At 33.7% G+C, this 12,600-nt stretch overlaps 1 protein-coding gene across 1 annotated transcript in view; it reads right to left on the reverse strand.

Moving 5' to 3' along the window:
* DGKB (diacylglycerol kinase, beta 90kDa) overlaps positions 1-12,600 on the reverse strand; it is a 294,394-nt gene that overhangs the window by 243,421 nt on the left and 38,373 nt on the right. Inside the window, exons 4-8 of the mRNA XM_009994937.1 lie at positions 11,671-11,824; positions 7,202-7,342; positions 4,818-4,867; positions 3,864-3,938; positions 3,231-3,350 (exon numbers count right to left, since the gene is read on the reverse strand). Coding sequence (XP_009993239.1) covers positions 3,231-3,350; positions 3,864-3,938; positions 4,818-4,867; positions 7,202-7,342; positions 11,671-11,824 — 540 coding nt within the window. The remainder of the gene's footprint in view (positions 1-3,230; positions 3,351-3,863; positions 3,939-4,817; positions 4,868-7,201; positions 7,343-11,670; positions 11,825-12,600) is intronic.

Here is a 12,600-nt window from a genome sequence, read left to right on the forward strand (position 1 = left end):
AGCTGACTGGCTAATACTTGTAGTAACAACCTAATACTCCCATCTCTTTCAAAAGGGGTTCACTGATTAAGTCAAAAGGCAAAGACCACAAACCTGTGAGAGATTAGGCTATCTCATCTGCATTATTTATAAACATAACTTCTTTATTCTTTCATTTTGGCATAATATAGTCCGTATTTCACTTCAATGCTTCTTTGATTTTTTCTTCATTATAGTAACTAATATAGTATGTAATAAAAACTGATTGAAAGGCTCTAAATGTATTATACAACTTTTACATGTTTTTTGACAACTTTTACATGTTTTTTGACATTTTTATGTAGCTTTTACAGGAAACTAAAGATTAAGTACAAACAATGTAGCTGAATTTGGTATTACGGCAAATCTTCAGCTGAAATAAATTACTGTGGCTTAAATGATATTATCATGAGAAATTACACCAGCTGAGAATCTTGAACTCTATATACAAGCTCTGTTAAAAAGTTAAGTTTGTTACCGTAAGATAATGGATCAACCCTAACCCCCAAATCAAAACAAATTAAAGACTTCACTAGTATCATGATTTTAAATAAGACAATACTTTGACACTCTAATACAGGACAGTCTCTGAAACTGACCTCTTAGATTTAAAATTTCATCATTGCCTGAGTTTAGCGTAGACCAAAGCATAGTAGGTGAGAGACTTTTTTGGAAGATGTTTTGCTTATTTTCATCATGTGAAGACTCCCTACACATGTCTAAGCAGCATAAGCCAGTAGGCTATGCCTGTTTCTTTCACATACTAATCAGCCTGTGGAAAACCTTAAGATTAAGTATTTGACTACTGAGTCCAAAGGACTCTTCTCTGGCTTTTCATTATCCTAACTAAAAAGAGAAAGACAGTGAAAAAGCAGAGTCCTGGGAAGCTGGATTTGCAAGATCTAACAACTGCATGTAAAATAAAATAACAGCATTCCCTAATGGGAATGATGCACTGTAATTAAAAGCTTTGGTAATACATTAGATGCTGTAAAACCATTAAAATCATGCTTAAACATCAATTTACAAAATATTATTATGAACAGGCCTTAAAGAGTTTTACGTCTCTTGATATAACTTTTAGATGCTGTAAAATACACTGAGATTTGATCATTTAGAACTGTGTACAAACAGAGACAGTAACTTTTTGCTGGTTTGATGGAAAATTTAAAAATCTGACTTTTCTTTACATATGATGCAAATGATTTAAGAAATCAAGATCACTTTTAAACATAAAAAGAACAGTGGAAGTCCTTTTACAGGATGGCATCATTTCCTTGTAAATCATTAGCAAATGACTAGCAATTCAGTTTGTATAGTTCTTTAGGTAATGAACTTCATTCACACTAAAGTAAATTATTAAAAAAGCATTAAAAGCCACCCCATGCTTTTTACTCCAACTTTCAACTAGTAAAAGTATGTTTATTGATCAAAAAGATACTTTTTATACCACTATAGTATTTTTCATCATCTGTATATTTGTATCTCTTCAACACAAAGTACTGAGAACATTCTTGATGACAGAAACACTGACCTGTTCTGATGGCATGCTACAGAATTTTGATCACAGTTTATGTATTTTTTATTCTTTCCATAGTAAAACTACACACAGCAAGTTAAATTATCCAATAGCTAGTAAAAATACTCAAAAGGATAAAATGTCTGATAACATACACTTACATAGCTTATTTCTGATTGCATAGATTTTGCTTTAAAATGAAAATAAATCTCTACAGAAAGATCTGCCTTAATTTATCACAAAATTTAAAGTTTTAAAATTTAGAAAGAATGAAGTGTAGACATTAAAAAATTATTCACATAACAATGTCACTATCTGTCACAAAATAAAAATCTTTACTGAAAATTACTACAAAGTTATCTGCTACACTGATTGCTTGAGAGCATCTACTGCCTTTTGTTTAGAGTAATTCTTTGGAAAAAATGTAATACAGCCTGACAAAGATTTGTTGTTCGATGACAGGGAAGTAATTTAACATTTTTGTTGCTCAGTCACATATAGACAATGAGGAAATTACTTACAGTGATCCAAATGTACTGAAAGTTACCCTAAATTCAGATACTTAGCTGTTAATTTGATCAATTAAATTTCACAAGAATTTCAGATCTTCTGTTAAATGCACTACTTTGTTGATTATTGAAAGTATCAGTCTGGCCATTATTTTTGAAAATAAAATACTATAGAGCAACTAGAGCAGTCAAGGTTTAGTTCAGGCTACAGCAGTATATGGGGAAAGTAAATTTTATTTATGATTTCACCTAAATATCTGAAAAAGACTTCAGAAAAAAATAATAAATAAAAATGTTTTATTTCAAACAACAGAAAAATATTGGGACATATGCTAACATACATGTGCTCAAAATTAAATGAAATACAGGACAGCAGGTGGCACTGGCAACATGCCAAGCTTTAAACAGCTGTGTTAAACTGTTAAATATAAATAAAACTGATTAATTTTGTATCTGTCTTTACTGGGAAGTTATAAATGTACAGACCACAAACTCTTCTTTCACAAAACTCTACCCTTTGGTATGTGTTCTCTGATACTGCTACTTACTATAGTTTATTAAAGTAGTTACATAGACGGAAGAACTAACTTCACAGGAATGTATCAGGACAGGACAAGAGCCAACTCGAAATAATTGCTGCAGAAGAAATTCCATATGCACGTAAGCAAAAAGATCTTTCCCTTGTGAACAATTAACACTGGGAGAGGTTGTCCACAGAACTTGTGGAATCTACCTCACGAGATTTTTTCCGGATTGGGCTAGACAGGGCACTGGGTAATGGAGTCCGTGGCCCTTTCTGTAGTAAGAGGCTGGACCAGATCATATCCAGAAGTTTCTTCCAATCTAGGTTGTTCTGTGACTCAGAATGGTCAGGCTGCACAACACAGCACCAAGAAGCCCAGACACTGCTTCAAGCCAGCTGTTACATGCATATGGGCAGTAAAAGACCCTCTGTAATACTGCTGCAGCTAAGAATTAACAATATGTTATTAGTCAGCTTTTTACAGCTTCCAGTTCAAGACCTGGCCCACTTGGTGTTGCTTCAAATGTGGTAATACACCTCTGTCTTTGAAGACGTGCTTCTGTTCTTTGCACACCATTCAGCCATAATAAAGAAAAGCCATTCTTCATACAGGCCAAAGAGAAACTGACATGCAAGCAGAAACTTGACACTCAATACTTACATTCTCTAACCCAAGAAGGACCAAGAGGGGGATAGTTGTCATTCCTCCCTGGATCCACTCTTCTAGAGAAACAGTGCCATCATGATCGTAGTCAATCTCTTCCATCATTTCATGAAGGATCTACATGGTTGAATGAAAAAAATCTCCTAAGTTCCACATTTCAATACAGATCTCCAATTCCCTCATCCACATGCAAAGAGAGCAAAATATTATTTGTATGGCACCTGTACTAAAATGAGTACTGACACTTCTGAAATTGAAGTGCCAATAGTCTTATTTGAATTTTATTATCACCTAAAGTTCCCAAAATAAGTTGTGTCCCTTTATGTAATCTACTACGTACAATACAAAAATGAGGAAGTTACCTTCAAGACATTTTTATTATAGAATAAATAGTTATGTTATAAATGTTAACTACTGAAACCACTGACGAAAAGCCTTGAACTGTAGCAAGAATGTTTCACAGAGCGGGTTTACTTTATAAAAGTGCTAATTGACAGGATTATACAGGAGCACAGATTATTACTATTTTTATCTTACTAGCATATAGAATAACACAGACATCAAGTATCACAAAATTATTAAATACTATATCTTGCAACATTAAAATCTTGTGATAAAAGGAATGCTTACTGGACTCAGTTCAGTAATATCCCATTCAAGGTATTCCGCAACATGCATCATTTGAGCAATGATATTTTCCAGCTCCTGCAGATCAAAGAATGAAAATTTTAATGCAATATTAAGACAAGTTCTACTGAGAGGAACTTAAAATTAAATATATTGCATTCAGTGACACTGTTTTGTCCATGTTCCTAATTAAATGTCCTTTACACTGGAACTTGTCCCCTCTTAGATAAATCCAATTAACTAGCAAAACACCAGGCGTGGACCACAAAGTAAGCAAGGAGTTCAAATGCAGCTCTACAACCAAAGGACAGCCTCTGGGTTGAAAGCCATAGTAGTTCTCCCTTCCTGGTTTTTCAGTCAACTATTGGTTTCATGATCCGAAGTTCACCCTCTGATATAATGATGTAAAGTCCTTTAAATTCCAGCACTCTAACAAACTGGATTTTTGACAGCAATTGCCTAGATCATAATTTTCTCATGGAAACAAGACATAAAGTGAAAGGTAGAAACTAATACAGAAATATTTTCTTACCATTACAGTGCTGTAATTTCCCTTGATCATGTATCACTAGTGCTTTTCCATATTCATACATACAATTTCCCCCTTTAAAGACATCTTTATAAATGGTGCTTTCACATACACCTCCCAGGATCATAGTAGAATTTTAGGAATCATATTACTGTATCCCCTACACTAATATGATTAAAAATCAGAAGACTATAGAATAGGACTCCATTATAGCAGTGTAAGCATTTGAAAATGTACACAGTTGTAGAAGCAGCAGCTTAAAGGGAAAGAAAAATCAAATCTTAAAAAATGGGTGGCTTTTTATTGACTATAGTTTATTCTGCTTCTATTAATTCACAACAAAATATATATTTGATGTGGATTATTGCAGTTTTGTATTCCATTATGACACACTTGTACAGTGCATTATAACACATAAATAACATTACCGAACTATCCAGGTATCCATTTCCATCTGTATCATACAAGCGGAACATAACTAGGAGGTAAAGAAAAAAGAGACAAGATACTCAGTTAGAAAATGTAGTAACAAAATTATTTCCTTCAAAAAAACAAAACAAAACAAAAAACCCTAAAACCAAAACACAAAACAATCAAACCTGAGTTTCAAAAAAGGAAAATCATTAACATTTTATTTTAGAGATCACACTAACTGACCAAATACTTCACGTGAGAGGTTCACTCAGCGACTACCCTGCCCCACTGCCCCCAACAAAACGTATTAGCGGAACAGTGTAATTGCACCTTTTCCACATAATAACTCCAACTCCTAATTTGGACTGTGAACTTCATTCTGGTTCCTTCTAAAGATTATCTGGATTAATAGTGAGTAACACCAAAAGGACCTTCTCTGTCATTTCACCACAGGATAACACACAACTGGTCAGGTAAATGCTGATAAGCCTGATTACATTGCAATGCTATCCTACTCCCTTGTTGCAGCTATTCACTATTCAATGGTGACACTGCTTTTAGTAATACTTTCTGACCAGAAAGAGGGGATTATCATTTGAAGAATCTGATCAGCCAAATCTAACAAAACACAATCCTCACAGCCTGCCAGCATGAATCTGCCCAGGCCAATAATTGTTTCATCAATTTAAAATGCATTCTCAACATTTTGGGGAGCTACCCAGACAAGAATAACTGTATGTTGACAATATCCAGAAATAATATATACTTTCAAGTGTTATCATTACTTGATTCCAGCCACAAGATAGGATATGTCCACCATTACCACAGTATGTCAAAGCAGCTTACTCAGCTGATTATATACTGCACCAGATGGCAGAACAGAAAAACTCCTGAAGCTTTGGTAGGAATACTGCTAAAAGGCTAAAGATAAAAAAAAGCCTACAAATATCTCACTCTTTGTCCCTACTTTCTGGAAGAGTTTGTCAGAGCTCTGAAATATAAACACAATCCCCTTCAAAAGTGCTCATTTTTTATCCCAAGATGTATTTTTTAGTGAGGTAGAAGAGATCCCATGTGTAGGTGGTTCCAGGACACTGTAATGCAAAACCCAAGCAATCCGCTTTACAAACTCTCTTATTAGATATATTTGGAAACATAACATGTGACCTATTCAACAGAGAACAATCCCTCCATGCTGGATCCACAGCAAATGTTGTTAGAGTCCAGTAAATTCTTCAAGCAAAGCTTATCATACTTTTCAGGAACCAATATAATGAGGAGTGAGAAGACATTATTAACAATTAAAAGTCAAGTTCAGAAATAACTATTATTTCTGACTTACAGAAAAACATATTTAACTGGATTTATATGGATTGACTTGCTTCCCTTGCATCCTCCATCTTATTCCCACGTTATTCATCTAGCTGTGGGGAAAAAAGGTAAGTATTGTACCTCTCTACTACTTCAGCATTTTTTGCCACTATATTACACTGCTCTTAAGAGCTGTAATATAAATTTGAAGGTATTTCTGTAGTACATTGTTTCAAGCTACAAAGGTCCATTATTCAAAAGTTATAAGACAACCTATAAAAATATCTCTTTGCCTGTGAATTACATAGCAGAAATATTTCAGTGTAAAACAAGAGTTAATACTGAAAGCCACAAGAGACTAGTACTGTCCCTGGTACTGCCTTCTACCAAAGCCACTCAAAGCATGACAGCTAATATTATCTGGCAAAGGTACCATTAAGCATTCACAGTTTTCATAGGGATGAGTCACTGAATCAGTCAGTGATAAAGTTCAAATCATTTGGTTCTCCTTCCTCCTATTCTGTAATTATAATACACTTGTTGAAAGAACATTACCACGGGAGTGAGTTTTAGCATCTCCTGATCTTTACTCACTCCAGAGAAGTAGTGTTTACCACTTTTTTCCCCTTTAACAAGAATCAGAAGTTCTAATAAAAACAGATATTAGCATAATTACAACTTTTTCACCTTCGTAGCAAACAAAGTCTCTTTAATTACGTATGTACTGGGTAGTGAAAAGGCTCAATCTGTACCCCTGGCTAGACTCAACAAACTATGCTGCTGGTGTGATGTGCAATCTCTTTTCTATGCATACCCTGCTAAATGTTCATGTTCTTGCTGATATACACGCTCCAGGAGAAAAAAACCACAACAACTACAACAAAAAACAAACCACCAAACAAAACCCCCCCAACAAAATTATAAAAACACCTGAACAAAAGTTCTTACAAACTACAGAGCCCATGTCTCATGAGACCCCACCTGGAGTATCATGCCTTCAACTTTGAAAATTTAAAAACAGAATTTTGATGGCTTCTTGAAATAAATATATAAAATTAACTTTTAAAACCCACAAACAACAACATACATTCTAGCTTATCTTCAGGTCTTCCTCTTTCCAGCAGAGACAAATAGCAAACAATATCCTTCAGCTGGATCATGTCTGGTAAATGTAAGTTGGCAGGAGTAGGAGGTCGGGATGTAGAAGTACCTTTGTTAAGTCTCAGACCTGGAAATAACACATAGCCTTTGTTACTCTTAAAATATGATATAAGCAGAAAATGAACTTAACTCGTGCATACATGCATCTTCATTTCATGTGAATCTCAGATGAATTCTTAATTTAAATATAAATGTGAAGTTTTAAACAAGTCAGGTTCATAGTTTATCCAGTAAAGGCAGAATGTAAATGATAGCGAGGTTTTAAAATATTACATGCATAAACAAAGCTACTGAAAAAAAAATAACTATAAGAACAACACAACCCTTTTTATAGTTTGTGTTCTTCTGATGTCATATGACTAAAAAAAAAAAGTGATTATTTTTATTCTACTATATTACATATTAGTTTACGTATTAAAACAATCCCTGCCCAACACTGCTTTCAATTCCTTGTGATTGCAGAAGCTCCATCTAACTTACAGATTGACACCAGCTACACTTTTTGAAGATGTTTGTGTCAAAGAAAACTCAATAATACCCAAGTGCGTAGTCTTCCCAAAAGCACACTCAAATGTGTCAGAGCAACACATTTAAAACATGAAGCCTCAGCTACAGAATATTATAAACACAGAATTTAAATAGTAGTAATAATAATAATTGTTCAAACATTGTGATCCAGTTCCAGTACCACTTGTATTCCAAGGTTCAACATTGCCTAACTTCATGTTTCAAGAGAATATTAACATATTCTGATTCTATAACTGAAATCTATGAGACCAATAAACAGAGGAAAAAAAGGAATAACTGGAGAACACAGACAAAGAAGTAATAAAAATTTCTTTATGAGTTTGTTACATTTCTCAGTGACTTTAGTAATGTTAAAGATTAAACTTTACAAAAAGATTTACTGTCCTTAAATATTTTCTCTAAGTAATGCAAAATAGATTCGCCATTGCACAAATAAACTGCACACATAATTTCTCTCATCCATTTGTCTTAAGTTAATTCCTGCAGCAAATGGAAACAGAATTCTGGTAGGTTTCCCTCCCCATAATTTTATTTTTTAAAACTTCATTACTGTGCAAAGACATTTTCAATGGTCTACTGGGGTACACATGTTTAAAAAAATATTAAAAAAGAACAACTTGCCATGCAGAAAATATTTCTGAATGAAGTTCATGTTCATGGTTTCAGGCAAATAATAAATACAGAAAGTAAATATTTACATTAATTAAACAATTCAATAGGGCAATGTTCTACTAAATGAGCTTGCATGTTGGTTAAGTGCCCTTAAAATTAAGACACTGAAAAATGTTAATTAAGATGCTAGCTTTAATCACATAATTTACACAAAAATTTGGCATTCCAGTCTTATGTGAGTCTGATGCTCAGAATAAGAAGTAAAACTTGGGCTAACTCGTCTCAAAAAGGTATAGTCCTGAAATGAAAATGAAAAGGCTAACAAAATCACAGGTATCTTTTAGCTTATAAGCAGCTACAGGGTACAGGTTAAAGTATTACTTCTTAATCAGAGGTGAAAGAGGGATGGCTGAATGTGCTGACTTACAGATGACTTACAGTGCTGCTGCTTACCTGGCATCTGTTTCCATCTCTCTTCAGACACCTTAACTGAAAATACAATTTATAAATAGACGTGAGTTGATCAAGAGACATTAATAAAAAACACACACCAGAGATTTACAAACCCTGCTACTTTCCTTGTGATCTTCTCTAGCTTTCGTGTACCTTTCTATTTTCCAGAAGAATGTCAAATGTTTCTGTCATTTTATTTTTTCCAGTATGGTAATTTTTTTTCACTATTGATAACATTAAAACTTCACTAGATATGCTAAAACAAAGGCTTCTGTAATTTTCATTTGCATCAAAGTGTACCACTGCACACTTTTCCCCTTTAAATTCTACAGTTTATAAACATCTAGTAACATCTAGTTGAATCCTCATGCAATTGAACTACAATAAGACCAGTATATTTTCAAGCACAAATAACTTGCATGAGGTGAACTGCACTGTATTTCTGATCGTGCTTTAGATATTACTACTAAACAGTCCTTCTGATATTACATTAAATATATAGGGAAGACTATTAATCTGGTGTGATGTTACATTATTTCTGAAGTCCTTACTAACAGAAAAAGATAAAAATTATCTACAAACTGGGAACAGTGAGTGAAGGAAAGAAAGAAATAGGACAAAGTGTTAGAGAAAGAAAACTAGCATACAGTTTAAACAACAATAACAACAAACATAATGACAATAAAGTATTTTACTACACATAAGAATAAAATTTAGCAGAGAGAATTACAGTAAAAGTTAAGAAAACTGACTATGGCCTATACTGGGCAGAATTTACCAGCTGTTACCATTTCTACATACCAAGTGTCAAAAACATAGAAATACAACACCAGAATGATAAAGGATGATTTTTTTAAATAATAGTAGTCAGCCAACATATGTAAAACTACATTATAATAAGTATGCACCACTAAATGGCAGCTGCTATTGGAGTTACCAGGCCAAAAGTGTTAAATGTAAAAGAGACAAATTTTGGCGGCTGGTACTATGTTTACTGCTGATGCAACTCACTGATGAAAACATAACAAAAACTTCAACAAAAAATTACAGGTAATGAAAGTGGAAATAAAATTGTGCTGCTGAGACTTAACAGGCAACTAAATCTATATTCATAGTTGGAAAAAAAAATGCAATGCTAAAAATTTATGACATCCAAAAGACGCCCTGCAGCATATAATAAATAATATATTTAGACATGCCATTAGAAATTCTGTTGCAAAGTATCTTTAAGGGCAAGAGACTGAATTACTGGTCTAACAGATTTGTCCAAACTGGTGAGTAATCAGTAATCAGAGCTGTAATTACCAACAGAAGATTTTGAATACTCCACACAACTGATTACATTACAGTCTACTAAGCCCACTGTTCTGTACATGGAACCAACCTTGTTAACTAACAACAAAAACCCAAGAATTTGGAAATGTGATGTCCACACAGCAGACATATGTGGAACGAGATGGGCCCACAGCAGTTGTGATTAGAAAGGATAAAAATAGATACCTGAAGATTTCAATTAAAATGAAATTTTTAAAAATGAAGAATCATACCTTCAATGTGGTCGGCAAGCTTTGCTAGCAGAAAAAAGTTTTTGCTATTAAGTCTAATTATAGTTCATTATTATTATTATATGGATACATTATTATAATGTAATATAGTTCAGTTGGTTTGTTCCTTTTTTTTTTTGCTAGGAAATCTAAAGCTAAGAAGTAGAAAAAACAGATACTGTTAAACTTAAAGAAAGAAAAATAACTAAAACCCATCTGCTTAACATACTGAGAATGGCATGCACTAAAAAACAGGTCAGACTCAATGTATAATATCTGAAAGCCTATAATAAGTGTTGTACACTGAGGCATCTAAGGAAATCTAGTGTTTGGTATCCGAAAGAAGAGCTAATGTTGCAGCTAGTAGCACTTGAAAAAAAAATCACAATGAGTTGCAATCTGAAGACACCTAATCTACATAATCAAGAATTCAAGCTTTTAAGTACCCATCAAACTATTTGGTTACTCGCTCTAAGTGCTTGATTATCCCAGCTGTTCAAAACATGGAATTTATTTCATTAAATTAGTCTAGCTTCTGCTTCTTTCTAGCTCTGGATTTTGATTGAGTTCCCAAATTGCTAAAGTAATATACCAAATATTTCAAGTTAGGAAGGTAACCTTAAATTTCTTCTGCAAATTTAAAAGTTTTACAAGGTTTTTTGACAGTTTTTAAAACTCTTTTGCATGGAACTATTTTAACATGTTATGTCCTCTGAACTCAAAATCACTTTTAATAAAAATGTTCAGTTTAACATAAAAATTTCAAACTGCATTAAGTATCCTTACATCAGGAAAAGATGATCAGACAGTGATCAGACATTTAAAACATCAGTGGCTGATAATTATGCAGGATTACTAACAGCAGTGTCACACCTAGGCAGTTAAGAGAAGCAGCAGTGACTGGGCAGAGAAACTGCAGAGCATCAGCAGGACTCCCCTGCATGTAACTCTGACTGTTTCTAAAGTGTTTATACAGTACTGTAGGCAGGAAAATCATGTAACCAGAGCAATTTCATTAGCGTTAACATGACAAAGACTGTCCACTTGGTGTCTCAGCTGTATCATTATTGTGAATTACACAGATAAAACTATTTCATTTCCATTTCTTTTCACAGTATTTCTTGTTCATGATTGAGCTAGTTTCCAACTTCACAAAAATCAGAATAAAGAAATATACCATATATTTTGAGCTATTACAAGTAAAATAGAAAGGGGAGGGAACCTTCAGCTCTTATATTACTGTGATTTTATTACTTACCTCCAGAAAGGTGCTGTGGTTTGTTTTTTATTAATGGGCTGCAGTGCGAGATTTTGCTGCTAAATGATGTAAAAAGATGCTCAACGAAATCATCAGGTAACTCTGCCTCCAGAAAAGTCTTCATGAAAAGCTTGAACCCTTCTAAATCAATTGTCTAGAGTGAAAAGGAAAAAAAAAAAAAAAAGAAAAAAAAAAAAGGAAAAAAGTTAAATGTACTTTGAATTGTTTGCTTTGCAAAAACATTCATACTAATCCATCAAGTAATATTCAGCTAACATAAACTTCAGATTGTCTTTAAAAATACCTATTTCTGAAGATACAGCAGGGGCATACCTACTCTTGGAAGTAACTCATTATTGAATTAAGTATTAGTTTGAAAGCTCTCAATGTTGCTGCAATATCCCACAGCACAGTGTAACGTAGCCCAGAGAAAATTCAGAGCACTTGTATCAGGACCCTGAAACTAAGCTCCATTGACTCTAGTTTCTTGATCATGATATGGCTTAACAGCATATAAAAGATTGAAATCAAAGGCACCTATGGAGCTCACAGGGATGTACCTAGCAACTCCTAGCTTTTCCCACAATTAAAAAGACAACGAGCAGTGGATTTCTGGATGTTTAATTCAGAGAATTAAAGGCTGTCTGTCTTTTTCCCAGGTGGCAACACATTTTGCTGGTAATCATCAAAGTGAAACTAAACATCCTGTCTTCAATAGGTTCTAATAGTGAAATGAGAATACCAAGACACACAACTTCATTTACAAAGAAAAAAAAGTTGTTGATTTTAAACAGTTTTCATTTAGGCTAGTTTGGTTTTTCTTTTGCCAGCAAGTTGAGAGCTGGTAAATGAAACTTCATTGATGCTTTCTCCTGTTAAGACAGCACTGTGTGTTTTAAGTAATAACATGAACCATAGACAATCTCAATT

This window comes from Chaetura pelagica, unplaced genomic scaffold, assembly GCF_000747805.2.
Source record: "Chaetura pelagica isolate M959 unplaced genomic scaffold, ChaPel_1.0 scaffold12, whole genome shotgun sequence".
NCBI lineage: Eukaryota > Metazoa > Chordata > Aves > Apodiformes > Apodidae > Chaetura > Chaetura pelagica.